The sequence below is a fragment of the Salmo salar genome, chromosome ssa23, assembly GCF_905237065.1.
Source record: "Salmo salar chromosome ssa23, Ssal_v3.1, whole genome shotgun sequence".
NCBI classification, from domain to species: domain Eukaryota; kingdom Metazoa; phylum Chordata; class Actinopteri; order Salmoniformes; family Salmonidae; genus Salmo; species Salmo salar.
The window spans coordinates 4,929,617-4,944,652 of record NC_059464.1 but is presented as its reverse complement, the minus strand read 5'-3'; the positions used below and the strand labels follow the sequence as shown (position 1 = coordinate 4,944,652).

General features: G+C 42.5%; 1 protein-coding gene across 1 annotated transcript; it reads right to left on the bottom strand.

Moving 5' to 3' along the window:
• Window positions 1-7,285: 7,285 nt before the first annotated feature.
• LOC106583969 (protein ABHD8) lies at window positions 7,286-14,446 on the bottom strand. Its single transcript, XM_014168693.2, has 5 exons — window positions 14,119-14,446; window positions 9,503-10,313; window positions 9,237-9,407; window positions 8,887-9,103; window positions 7,286-8,813 (listed from the first exon to the last, which is right to left on the bottom strand). Exons 2-5 carry the CDS (start codon window positions 10,303-10,305, stop codon window positions 8,604-8,606), a joined length of 1,401 nt encoding a protein of 466 aa, XP_014024168.2. The 5' UTR covers window positions 10,306-10,313; window positions 14,119-14,446; the 3' UTR covers window positions 7,286-8,603.
• Between the last annotated feature and the right edge of the window lie 590 nt (window positions 14,447-15,036).

Genomic DNA, 15,036 nt, shown 5'->3' with positions numbered 1-15,036 from the left:
ACTCCTTGTATTTAAGACAACACCATGCATTTGCAGTTTATTTACATGTACTGAATAATAACCACACCCATTTTTAAAAGACAAATGTAGGTTGTTTGTATCAAGTTTTGAATAACCTACCATAAACGATCTCTGGGAAACTGACAAAAAGGTGAAAAGTATTACAACCATCCCCGGTCTCCCCTACATGTAACACTTTCATTTGAAGTTTACATGTGTTTTGAATGGACTTTTAAGCAATCTTTTAAAACGTTTTATATTATGATATTTATAGCTTTATTTCTGTACAATTATGACTTTGCATATTTTCAGATTCAAACTAAATGATGTATTGTGTGGCCATGGTAGGGTAAGCTGTGTAGGATATTGCAAACATATGTGCTATTTAATAAGCAAAGTAAATGGCAAACTTTGCACTACATTGCTGTTTTCAAACTACAGATTTTTCATCTTTGTATGATATATTGGTATGCCTAATGGCTGAGGCTTTAAGGCTGTTTCAAATTTATTATTAGGTTTATCTATTTTCTGTACCATCGGAAGTGCAGATCAAGTCTGTGTATTCATTTATTTTAAGTAGTAATTTGTCTTGAAATAAAGGAGTGGCGACTCTGCCGAGACATTTCATGGTCAATTGAATATCTTGTAAAGATAGTTGAACTGTTGAAAATGTGCATCGCTTACTGTTATTCCACCATGGTTACTCAGCACTTCCTATTACTGAGAAGAAAGCCAAGTGAGCTAAAAAGAAATTAAGAGAAGTTTGCCTACACTTTGATGAAAAGATAAGATTGAATGCTGAGCTACGATGCCCTGACTGTAAGTCTGGATAAAGCATGTATGCTGAAAAAATGTGTTTTCTTACTTGCTAAAACCAAGTAGCCTAAGCCATTGGAACCACACTGTATGTTTGCACAGTTCATTAAGATAAAAAAGTACTATAGTTTTCCTACTGAATTGAATGGTGGAAGTAACAAATGGCTTTGATTCCTCATCTGGACAGCTACTTGTTACGTACCGCCACTACACTTTCCTGTATTAGGATGGATAACCACAAGTGTTTCCTCAAACAGTAATACTCCCAGCAAACACAAGGTGTACAAGACATTTCCTTAGATCAGTAGACTGCACCCACTTGAAGTCACCCCTAAATGCTTTCCACTGTAGTTAAGGTTCATTCTAGCATTAAGCAGAGTATTATATAGTGCAAATACTTACTACTTGTAGCTTGACACATACCCAGGTATTGTAGCTTGACATTGCATGTGCTTCTAATACACTTGTAATAAACTTGGCTTTTAAACATTTAAGGATTGTATGGTATAATATTAATCAGATTCATGAGTTTAATTTGAAGTCAAGTTCCACTGAGAACACGACTAAGAATGATGAACTAAACACTAAACATACATTTTACAAATTTGACTTGTGACAATTCTCTATTTTATGAATTCACGGATGTTCTCGCCTTTTCAGCATCAAGACCTCATCATATGCAAGTAAAAGTTGCATATTGAATAAAAGGTATACTCTATAAACAAATATTAAGAAACATCTGAATACTGTGAACAATATGAAACCTGTGCTTAAATCCTCATCAACATAGTTAATGCCGGACATGTTTTCTGTGAGAGCCTGTTGTAGCGGCTTTAGAATGTCTTCCATTTTACTGTTACCTCATTTCACGGCCCAAAAGGATCCACCCCTTTTTTTATATTTTTGCATAAAATTACATACCCAGATCTAACTGCCTGTAGCTCAGGACCTAAAACAAGGATATGCATATTCTTGATACCATTTAAAAGGAAACACTTTGAAGTTTGTGGAAATGTTAAATTAATGTAGGAGAATATACAGTGAGGGAAAAAAGTATTTGATCCCCTGCTGATTTTGTACGTTTGCCCACTGATAAAGAAATGATCAGTCTATAATTTTAATGGTAGGTTTATTTGAACAGTGAGAGACAGAATAACAACAACAAAAAATCCAGAAAAGCGCATGTCAAAAATGTTATAAATTGATTGCATTTTAATGAGGGAAAGAAGTATTTGACCCCCTCTCAATCAGAAGGATTTCTAACTCCCAGGTGTCTTTTATACAGGTAACGAGATGAGATTAGGAGCACACTCTTAAAGGGAGTGCTCCTAATCTCAGTTTGTTACCTGTATAAAAGACACCTGTCCACAGAAGCAATCAATCAATCAGATTCCAAACTCTCCACCATGGCCAAGACCAAAGAGCTCTCCAAGGACGCCAGGGACAAGATTGTAGACCTACACAAGGCTGGAATGGGCTACAAGACCATCGCCAAGCAGCTTGGTGAGAAGGTGACACCAGTTGGTGCGATTATTCGCAAATGGAAGAAACACGAATGAACTGTCAATCTCCCTCGGACTGGGGCTCCATGCAAGATCTCACCTCGTGGAGTTGCAATGATCATGAGAACGGTGAGGAATCAGCCCAGAACTACACGGGAGGATCTTGTCAATGATCTCAAGGCAGCTGGGACCATAGTCACCAAGAAAACAATTGGTAACACACTACGCCGTGAAGGACTGAAATCCTGCAGCGCCCGCAAGGTCCCCCTGCTCAAGAAAGCACATATACATGCCCGTCTGAAGTTTGCCAATGAACATCTGAATGATTCAGAGGACAACTGGGTGAAAGTGTTGTGGTCAGATGAGACCAAAATGGAGCTCTTTGGCATCAACTCAACTCGTCGTGTTTGGAGGAGGAGGAATGCTGCCTATGACCCCAAGAACACCATCCCCACCGTCAAACATGGAGGTGGAAACATTATGCTTTGGGGGTGTTTTTCTGCTAAGGGGACAGGACAACTTCACCGCATCAAAGGGACGATGGACGGGGCCATGTACCGTCAAATCTTGGCATTGAAAATGGGTTGTGGATGGGTATTCCAGCATGACAATGACCCAAAACACACGGCCAAGGCAACAAAGGAGTGGCTCAAGAAGAAGCACATTAAGGTCCTGGAGTGGCCTAGCCAGTCTCCAGACCTTAATCGCATAGAAAATCTGTGGAGGGAGCTGAAGGTTCGAGTTGCCAAACATCAGCCTCGAAACCTTAATGACTTGGAGAAGATCTGCAAAGAGGAGTGGGACAAAATCCCTCCTGAGATGTGTGCAAACCTGGTGGCCAACTACAAGAAACGTCTGACCTCTGTGATTGCCAACAAGTGTTTTGCCACCAAGTACTAAGTCATGTTTTGCAGAGGGGTCAAATACTTATTTCCCTCATTAAAATGCAAATCAATTTATAACATTTTTTACATGCGTTTTTCTGGATTTTTTTGTTGTTATTCTGTCTCTCACTGTTCAAATAAACCTACCATTAAAATTATAGACTGATCATTCCTTTGTCAGTGGGCAAACATACAAAATCAGCAGGGGATCAAATACTTTTTTCCCCTCACTGTAACACATTAGATGTGGTAAAAGATAATACAAAGAAAAAAAACATGTTTTTTTGTATTTTTTTGTACCATCATCTTTGAAATGCAAGAGAAAGGCCATAATGTACTATGCCAGCCCAGGCACAATTTAGATTTTGGCCACAAGATGGCAGCAGTATACGTGCAAAGTTTAGACTGATCCAATGAACCATTGCATGCTGTTCAAAATGTTGTATCAAGACTGCCCAAATGTGCCTAATTGGTTTATTAATACATTTTCAAGTTCGTAACTGTGCACTCTCCACAAACAATAGCATGGTATTCTTTCACTGTAATAGCTACTGTAAATTGGACAGTGCAGTTAGATTAACAAGAATTTAAGCTTTCAATACTTAAGCTGTCAATATCAGATATGTCTATGTCCTGGGAAATTGTCTTGTTACTTACAACCTCATGCTAATCACATTAGCCTACGTTAAGTTAACCGTCCCGCGGGGCATCCACCGATCCTGTAGAGGCTAACACGGAACCCAATTTATTTTGTACCCCTACACCAAACACGATCACGACACGCAGGTTAAAATATCAAAACAAACTCTGAACCAATGACATTAATTTGGGGACAGGTCGAAAAGCATTAAACATTTATGGCAATTTAGCTAGTTATCTTGCACTTGCTAGCTAATTTGTCCTATTTAGCTAGCTTGCTGTTGCTAGCTAATTTGTCCTGGGATATAAACATTAGGTTGTTATTTTACCTGAAATGCACAAGGTCCTCTACTCCAACAATTAATCCACACATAAAACGGTCAACCGAATCGTTTCTAGTCATCTCTCCTCCCTCCAGGCTTTTTCATCTTAGAATTTATAAGGTGATTGGCATCTAATCCTTCATAGTATTACCACGACAACCGGCAACACAGTTCGTCTTTCAATCACCCACGTGGGTATAACCAATGCGGAGATGGCACGTGGGTATCTGCTTCTATAAACCAATGAGGAGATGGGAGAGGCAGGACTTGCAGCGCGATCTGCGTCAGATATAGAAAGGACTTCTATTTTAGCCCTTGGCAACGCAGACGCTCGTTGATGCGCGCGAGCAGTGTGGGTGCAATAATTGAATAACATAGATTACTAAATTTATTTTGCAACGCTCGCGCACACGACGCGAGCGGTGTAGTCAGGGTATAAGTGTTATGTTTTCAAAATGCATATTGCTATTTGTAGGTGACCTACTGACTGTTCCATAACAAATAGTAACAGAGCGCATTATGTGATCATTTTGAAATAACTGGACTCTTGCAGTACCAAGATCAGAATTCAACCATATAGTTTCCGAGTAACAGTCGTATTAGAAAGGAGAGCATCCAGTCCTGTGGAATACAGGAGGGCATCATTCAGAGTGCACACCAAGCTAGAGAGTAAAGCTATACGGTATTTACTGTTATTCAATGCAGTCTTTGTATGAGGACACTTATCAGACACAAAACAGGGCTTCTCCTGACATGTTCATCCACCAAGGGATCGTACACTGAACAAAAATATAAACACAATATGCAACCATTTCAAAGATTTCACTGAGTTACAGATCATATAAGGAAATCAGTCAATTGAAATAAATTCATTAGGCCCTAATCTATGGATTTCACATGACTGGGAATACAGACATGCATCTGTTGGTCACAGATATCTTTAAAAAAAATGTAGGGGTGTGGATTAGAAAACCAGTCAGTATCTGTTGTGACCACCATTTGCATCATTCAACACGACACATCTCCTTCGCATAGAGTTGATCAGGCTGTTGATTGTGGGATGTTGTCCCACTCCTCCTAAATGGTTGTGCGAAGTTTCTGGATATTGGTGGGAAATGGAAGACGTTGTCGATGCACTTCGTGATGTAGCCGGTGACTGAGGTGGTATACTCCTCAATGCCATTGGATAAATCCCGGTACATATTCCAGTCTGTGCTAGCAAAACAGTCCTGTAGCGTAGCATCCAAGTGATCTGACCCCTTCAGTTAGTCACTGGTACTTCCTGCTTTAGTTTTTGCTTGTAAGCCGGAATCAGGAGGATAGAATTATGGTCAGATTTGCCAAATGGAGGGCGAGGGAGAGCTTTGTATGCATCTCTGTGTGTGGAGTAAAAGTGATCTATTGTTTTTTTCCCCTCTGGTTGCACATGTGACATGCTGGTAGAAATGAGGTAAAACGGATTTAAGTTTGCCTGCATTAAAGTCCCCGGCCACTAGGAGCACCGCTTCTGGATGAGCATTTGCTTGTTTGCTTATGGCCATATACAGCTCATTGAGTGCAGTCTTAGTGCCAGCATCGGTTTGTGGTGGTAAATAGATGGCTATGAAAAATTTAGATGAAAACTCACTTGGTAGATAGTGTGGTCTACAGCTTAACATGAGGTACTCTACCTCAGGCGAGCAATACCTCGAGACTTCCTTAATATTAGACATTGCGCACCAGCTGTTATTGACAAATAGACACACACCACCACCCTTCGTCTTACCAGATGTAGCTGTTCTGTCCTGCCGATGCACGGAAAACCCAGCCAACTGTATATTATCCGTGTTATTGTTCAGCCACGACTCGGTGAAACATAAGATATTACAGTTTTTAATGTCCCGTAAGCTCATCCAGTTTATTCTCCAGTGATTGCACATTGGCCAATAGAACGGATGGTAGAGGCGGGTTACCCACTCGCCGATGAATTCTCACAAGGCTCCCGGATCTGCACCCCCTGTATCTCCGTCTTTTCTTCATGCGAATGACAAGGATTTGGGCCTGGTCTGGGAGAAACAGTATATCTTTCGCGTCAGACTCACTAAAGAAAACATCTTTGTCCAGTTCGAGGTGAGTAATCGCTGTTTTGATATCCAGATGCTCCTTCGGTCATAAGAGACGGTAGCAGCAACATTATGTACATAATAAGTTTCAAACAATGCCAAAAAACACACAAAATAGCAGGAATGGTCAGGAACCCGTAAAACGGTGCCCCCTCTGGCCCCCTCCGGCGCCATTATCAGGATCTCGTCACGTTATCGCTGTGTATTCAAATTGCCATCGATAAAATGCAATTGTGTTCACTGTCCGTCGCTTATGCCTGCACATACCATAACCCCACTGCCACCATGGGGCACTCTGTTCACAACAGCAAACCACTTGCCCACCTGACACCATACACGCTGTCTGCCATCTGCCCGGGACAGTTGAAACTAGGATTCATCCGTGAAGAGCACACTTCTCCAGCGTGCAAGTGGCCACCGTTGGTGAGCACTTGCTCACTGAAGTCAGTTCTGACCCCGAACTGCAGTCCGGTCAAAACCCTGGTAAGGACGACGAGCACGCAGATGAGCTTCCCGAGACAGTTTCTGATAGGTTGTGCTATAGTTTCATCAGCTGTCCTGGTGGCTGGTCTCAGACGATCCTGCAGGTGAAGAAGCCGGATGTGGAGGTCCTGTGCTGGCGTAGTTACACTTGGTCTGCGGTTGTGAGGCCGGTTGGGCGTACTGCCAAATTCAATAAAAGGACGTTGGCAGCGGCTTGTGGTAGACAAATTAACATTCAATTATCTGACAACAGCTCTGGTGGACAGTCCTGCAGTCAGCATTCCAATTGCATGCTCACTCAAAACTTGATATCTGTGGCATTATGTTGTGTGACAAAACTGCACATTTTAGAGTGGCCTTTTATTGTCCACAGCACAAGGTGCGCCGGTGTAATGGTCATGCTGTTTAATCAGCTTCTTGATATGCCACACCTGTCAGGTGGATGGATTATCTTGGCAAAGGATAAATGCTTACTAACAGGAATGTAAACACATTTGTGCACATCATTTGAGAGAAATAAGCTTTTTGTGCATATAGAACATTTCTGGGATCTTTTATTTCAGCTCATGAAACACGGAACCAACACTTTACATTTTTGTTTATATTTTTGTTCAGTAGTTACATGACGGAGAGCTTGCTATGTGGCATTGAAGAATTCTCAGATTTTACTAACATTTTTGGTGTACCAATAAACATTTTCATAGCTTATATCACTTTTACCTGAAAAACAGGTAAACAATCATTGTTCAGCATAGTTTTGTTGAGGAATAAGAAGAAACATCAAGTATAATAATCCTTCTTAAAAGAGCCCAAAACACACATGATCTACCAGTTTGTACTTCCCAGTTAACCAGCAGCCAAAGGAAACATATTGTTTCCCCATAAAATACACAAGGAGACTTTGTAAAACAGTCAAACATTGGTATTTCCCCTGTCCCTCAAGTTGCTTCTCTGTAGATAATGCAAAACATTGTCAATGTCAAGAAATTGCTTGTCATTTGGAATGATTCTGACAGGGAAGTGCGTTTAAATAATGTATGAATAATGCATTGTAGTTGGCTAGTTCTCAAAAAGCAGCATTGATTGTCAAACATAATTTAAAATGTCTCATTCAACTTCAGTCACAATGTTGAAGTTTCAAATATTCAAATGTGAAGAAGTACTGTCAGAAAAAAAAGTTGGTTCTGGTGTTGCTTGTCACAAACATTGGCTAACCTTTGGCTTGAGTAGTATAACAAGCGTTCTTCTTGGCTAGTTATTTTCTTCTGTGACTTGACCACTTCCAATACATTCTCTTCCCTCTCTGATCCACCCTTGTTTTGACATTTCCACCCATTGTGCAACTACAGGTGGACCCAAGTATAGACTTGCGTCCTTGTACCACACGCAACACACAAAACCAATAACATTATCAGGTCCACCTCTACAACTCAGCACCTCTTCAGCCCCACACCACCCCAAGGCACAGTCAGGGATCAGTCACTCAATCAGAACAGGTCAGAACAATACAATAGACCTCCACGGTCAACGTTATTGACATCCATCTATCCATCCCTCCTCACCCTCCCTCCCTCCCTCCCTCGCATCCCTCTTATCCTTCCTCTCTGATGTAGTGCAGTGGCTCAGACTTAGAGCAAACATGGGCCCATCTGTCCCTGTGTACTGTGTTCCACCTCCTCAAAACTCAAATCTTAAACCAGCTCAAAACCAGCCCAGACCAGTTCAAACCGACTCAAATTAGCTCCCTGCACCTGAGGAGACACGCCTAGCACTACCAGCCATGGTAGACAGTACACATCACCGGCTGTGCAAGCTTTGATTGGAGTCAATAACACACATCCATCCTTCTATGGGCTACTTATTCTTGGCTTGGCTTTCTGAAGTTGCTCCCCCATTGGATGCAGTGGGGGCATTGGCGGTTTCAGGTCGTGGTTTAGACTTAGGAGCGGAGTCTGGCTCCCAGAGGAAGAACTCGTGCAGGAGGGTGTTGACGCTCTCGGGACACTCCATCATCACCATGTGACTGCCCTCGTTGATTATCTTCAGGAAGGCCAGCAGCAAGATCTGAGAGGAGGTAGAGAGGTTAGATTAGGTTTAAAGAAAGGGTTAAAGTTGGTGTTAAAGGTTTCTCTCTCACCTCTGCCATGCGTTGATCCTCCTCCACGGGCACAAACTTGTCGTACATTCCGTGCACCAGTAGGATGGGCACAGTGATCTCTGCATGGTACACCTCGTCGCCCTCTGGCCAGTACTGGCCACTCATCATGGCACGCAGCACGAAGGAGGACACGTTGAAAGCATTGTTGTCTTTCAACAGCTGCTTCTCCTTCGCACCCTGATGGGCAAACCCAGCCCTGAGGGAGGCAGAGGAGAGAGTGAGTGGGATATAGGATATCATACTTGAATGTCATAGACGGAAAGATGTTTGTCTGTATGAGAGGGAAGGCGGGCACACACACACACTCTCTCTCACTCTCCCACTCTTACTTGAGAAAGCTCCAGGAGAGGCAGGGGGAGAGGCAGTGCAGGACGCAGGTGGGCAGGTTGAAGATGGAACAAAGGCTGGGCTCCAAGGCTGTGGGGCCTCCTCCGTTTATCATCACCATCTTGTGGACCTGGTCGGGGTACTCATGGGCCAGGAATGTACAGAATGACACACTGTACAAAGAGAGAGATGGAGAGAGTCTGGGAGAGCAAAAGGCAGAAAATACAATATGTAGTGTCTATAACTAACACACTTCTGTCTAACTCACCCATAAGAGTGTCCGATGAGAATGTTCCTTTTCCGTGCGTATCTCTTAAAGATGGCCCTCATGTCCTCGGCCAGGGCATAGAACGTGTATGCCGCCGCGATCTGGGGCGCCGAGCTCGCCCCGTGACCTACCAGATCTGGCACGATGACCTCATAGCCCAGACGGAAGAAGAAGTCCAGCTGACTGCCCCAGATGTCCAGAGAGCCACCCACACCATGCACAAAGAACAGTGCCACGTCCGCGTGTGTCCCCTTACACGATGTGATCTTCCTCTCGCTGTCGATCACCACTGTGCGCTTGGGCTTCCGCCGTCGCTTCCGGGGCTGCTGGGTCAGATCTGGGGCTAATCTGAGGATCGGGGCTGGAGCTGTTGCCGTTCCCCCTGCCCCACTCTCCCCTGTCCCAACCACTGACCCTGTCTTGTCCACTTTGGTGTCAGGATTGGGAGTTGGATTGGAAGGTGGGTCTGCGAGCTCTACCTCTACTGTACAGTTGGGTTCTGCTTCTCCGTTCGGAGCATGTAACAGCTCCTGTCTCACCGCATCCCCCAGGTTTTCTATCAGTAGCTGTCCATTACGATACACTGTGATCTTCCTCTTGCAGTGGACGCTTCCCCCTGGCCCGCTGGGCTCTTCCTCCACCTCCCGCTCCGGGATGACATGTCGGACTCTCAGGACGCGACCCGGTTTGACCTCCACAAACTCGTAGCCGTCAGCAGGTTCTGAGGTTTCTATGGGAACCACAACGTTGGCCGACTTCCCCGTCAGGCAGCAGAGGAGGCCGTCCATTAAGGTGGTCAGCATGGCTGCCCCTGGATGTTCACACACATAGACATAAACATGAGTCAATTGCATATGAATAATGAAGGCAATAACCGTGTCTGACGATACATAGGCGGCTGTTTCACTATACATATACAAATATAAGGAAACACGCACCCACTAACAGCATCCACACACAAACACATGCTGCTAGGATAATCCCTATTCTAAAGCCATTAGGGGTAAGGTTAGACTATGTGAACAGAGTCCACTCTTAGAATCCCAGCACAACAGAATAATGAGCGCATAATATATCAGGAATGGGAGAGGAACTCCTTTGACACGTTGGTGACTAGTTAAAACCACAGAAACTTGACCATTTTCCTTCAGACGTGGCTCATAAATAGGCTCTCCTTTCAAGCCTCTTCCCCTAGTGAGGCCTTAGAAGTATTAATAGGAAGGGGGGGACAGTAATAGCCCATGGCTAAGTTTAAGCCGGCGACAGTGTGCCCATGTGTGCCCCCTGTGTCTTCCAGAATTATTACAGTTCATAGGACCCAAGGCCTGGGGTGAATATTGTTGAGGCTACAAAGCAGGAACATGTGTGTTTGTTTTGATAAGCAAAGTAAATGACAAACTTTGCATTTCATTGCTGATGCTGTTTTCCAACTACTGTTTTTTTTTGAATACTTAAACAATGGTTCTGTGATTTTCGGGCTGTTACAATCTGATTATGGGATGGGGAATTTGGGAGCGGGACTGCTCTGAATGAAGCGAAGATGACATGCATTCACAGATGTTGCCCACACAAACATAATCTGGCTCAGGACAGCCCTTGTAAAGGGATTGGGGTGTGGCTCTTCTTTAAGATCCATTTAATTCAAATAAACTATTCTGAGTGGGCAGCATCTTGGCTTTTAACATACACTTGTTTGTCACATATTGACAAACAAGTCTAACAACTGACAAAATGTTCCTGACAAAAGAACAAAACAATCAATCAGACCAAACCAGATCGTTACAACTACTGATATTTATTCACACTATGTCCTCTCGCTATGTTCCTGATGTATTATTTCCTGAGCAGCGACTTAAGATAAGTGTTATTTATCAGACTGGCAACAGCAGAGAGAGTCAAGCTGGGTCTGTCTCCTGTGGTATTAGTCTTCCTGCTGCTCTCCTCACCTTTCTTTCCTGGGAAAGGAGGGATTACACCCCTTTCTTTCGCTCCCTCCAGACACACTGCAATCCGCAATATGTTTGTCTATCTATCCTTTCTAAAAATAAAAAATAAATGTGGTTCTCCATAAACAATTCTTTCAACTTTTGTGTTTGCAATAGAATATAATAGGCCGGAGATGTTTTTTCTTTTGTGGTTTGATGTTGGAACCAGACTTTCTCTTTGTACAACTGCAGACTTTTCAACCTCAGCCCCACTGCTCACTGTGGTTGGATGAGGATTATAGTAACAATGTAGCATATAACTCCGCGCCTCTCGTTTTCTCTCCTTTTCCCCCCCTCTCTTTTGCTTACTTGCACATCCTCAGCCCACACAGTGTTCTGTGTGTTTTGTGATAGCTGTAGGCCTTGATGTCTGACACATCAGGTTTGAACTATTGAAAAACGTGTCCCTCGACTACTGTGGCGTGCCCCTCCATTTTCTCTCAGTGTAGATTCTGACAGGGGCATGGCCAGCATGTAAAGACCCTGTCCTGTGTTTAAAAGGTAAACCTCTTATAGGCTACCTAACTTACTGGTATATATATAATAGCTTACTGTATTTCTACAATCACAGACCATACACCTTACTGTTAATAAGTAGTCCATTTCAGGTGCCATTTTAGGTAGAAAACTGATACACATTGCGTCCCCCTCCATAAATGACTGCCTTTAAACCATACCTATCCCTCCTTTTCATAGCAGTCTCCCTCAGTGTTCATCTGCTGTATATATTATTCAATAACCAGGAGTATAGATGCTATAGGTTTAAATTATTCATCATTCCAGTGATGCCTAAAAACAGACTCAGTGTCTCATCACAACACACTGAATGACAAATCACTGAGTGGGACCTCTCACATTAACGCCACAAACTGCAACTGTGGGCTTATTTGTGGTGTGGCACACAACGGTTTTACATCTCTCATACTCCAACTATTTTATTCATTTTGCTAATGTTGACATCATTCATATGTGGTCTTATCTGAATAATAAGGATTTGAAGGTGCTGCCACCCACTTTCTTGGCCAATAACGCTGTTATGATGTTATCAGCATAACACGACACTGGCTACAAATAGCAGAAGTCCCACACACATTCTTAGTGTGCACACTCATTAAAATCCCCCCTCTGTCTACCCACTGAGGAACAAGAGTGTAACTTTTTTGGCAACTACAAACAATTTCAGCAATTGGGTCAAAATCTCTGGTCCATATGCAAATTTAGTCAATCCTTCAAATTGGCCGGTAATATCTGCAAGGCTAGCAGTAGCAACACACAGACTTCCTGCCAATGGCGTAGCTAAAACAGTGTTACATAATCCCAGATCAAAGGGTAGTCAACTCTGCGTAGGGATTGGCGCTTAGAAAAGAGCAGATAGCATCAGATGGATTAAAACACATTATGGCCTGTGCTGACAGTCTCGGGCCTGCTAAGGGTCAACAAACACTAACAATAATCCTTCTTCTTCTAGGTGTGACTACAGGCATGCTTCTGTTCTGCACGATGCAAAGTGGCATCCTTAATATATCAAGGTCACAATATTATGTGATTGTATGTAGTTCTGTCCTTCAGCTGTCATTGTCTATTAATGTTATGTATTGTGTCATATTTTATGTTTTGTGTGGACCCCAGGAAGAGTAGCTGCAGCTTTGGGGATCCTAACAAAATAATAAATACTAACAATGGCTCCAACTTCTGTGGATGAGTGTCAGGACAATTGATTTGTTGGCTCATGGTGAGAGTCATAATCATGAGATGTGCATAGGCTACATGTATACATACATGTTGTATATTCTGTACTAAATCAGAGGCGAGACCAGCCAAGAGAAAAGTCTCTGAGGAGTTGATCATAATCAGCGCCTATTTGGTACTAAAAACACAATCATTTCTAAACGCTGCTGAGAATGTGTTCATTATCCTCCAATGGACTGGTGTCAGCTGGAGGATCCAATCAATATCAGCTACTTTACAAGGCAAAACATCACATGACCCATCACTTGTTGACATCTTCAAATCAATACACAGGATAGGTGCTTTGTCTTGAATCCAAGCTTATTTTGAAAACCTCAACCAGTACAATATAATCTCAGGAACATCATGCAATATGTGGGCTGTGCAAAGGACAAATCCTATCAGGGCTCTCATGAATCACATGTCAATAATTAGGTCATATCACAACTGAAATGAATCTAATATAATTGATTGTTATTAGTTGGATACAACAATATATATACACATTGTTGTAGTTTATTTGCAACTGTTCCGTTTACTATAGGTCCCCTTCCATAGAATGGAAAACAACAAAGCGTGCGCACTGCCTTTTATTTCTGAATGGATCACTGACGAACGTCTGATGCAGCAAATATACAGCAAACGCCAGAATGTTTTTCATCTTTTGTTCACCAATTTTCAAGATGCATTAGATCAGCCATACCACTTTACGCACAAGTAATACCACATCCCCATTTTGGTATTTGATTTAGGCTAATTCAATTCTGAGACTTGGTTATGCAATTGCTTTAGTGTATCTCCCTAATTTCCCGGTGCGTTCTCTTTTTGCCTTCTGTTGACACGAAATACAGTTATAATCATACATCAGGCTTCATTCATATTCTCAACAACGAAGAATCTTACCTTATTATTGTCGAAGTCCACAGGGGTAAAATTGTTAGATAATACGCTTCTTTCTCGGTATACTGCGTCTTGGAAGCAGGCGCGCTATAATCTGTTGCAGCCAATCCAATAATCTAATCTAATTGGAGTCAGCAGCACTGTTCTCAACCTCAACATTCCTACCCGTTAGTTTACCTGATAAACTACTAAAAATGAAAACCAAGGTGCATTATCAATTCCATTGCCTGTTGGACGTGCCCGTGGGCGCATAGTGGATGCGCACGCCATGTGTCTATCTACATGTGCAGGTTTTTAATCCATTGTAAAGCGCACGGTTCACTCTTTTCTAACTGTTCCCTGGTCCTGTAACTGCCTCTCTGAAACCTGGTCTCAGAGCAAAACGTATTATATTTTACTAAAATCCGGGTCACTCCATTTAGTATGAAATGTTACTTTACATTAGGTTACATTACATTGGCCCTAGCAATGTAATAACGGTCGTAAAATATATGAATTGTAGGATGTATAGTATCCTAAATCTTGATCGCATTTTACCTGTTTAGTATGATACATTACGTTTGACTGTTTTAGTATGATATCGTTCGAGAGCTTTAGTATGATATGCTATGTTAGGTTAGGGTTAGGAGTTAGGTTAAAGGGTTAAGATTAGGGTTAAGGTTAGGGGAAGGGTTAGCTAACATGCTAAGTAGTTGCATAGTAGCGAAACAGTAGAAAGTAGGTGAAAAGTTGCTAATTATCTAAAATACTAAAGTTGTCCGTGATGAGATTTGAACATCTCTTGGGTTCCTAAACTTTCGCATTAAACACCAACCCAACCCACCACCCTCCAGATTGCAAGACATTTGCATTAAATGTCCACCCCACCCACCACCCTCCTTTCATTTTTGACTTTAGTAACTTACCAAACGTAACATATCA

Coding starts and splice junctions, on each gene's coding strand:
- LOC106583969 (XM_014168693.2), bottom strand. CDS start 10,305: ATGCTGACCACCTTAATGGACGGCCTCCTCTGCTGCCTGACGGGGAAG. Junction 9,408..9,502: donor CTCATCGGACACTCTTATGG/GTGAGTTAGACA, acceptor CTCTTTGTACAG/TGTGTCATTCTGTACATTCC. Junction 9,104..9,236: donor CTCTCCTGGAGCTTTCTCAA/GTAAGAGTGGGA, acceptor TGCCTCCCTCAG/GGCTGGGTTTGCCCATCAGG.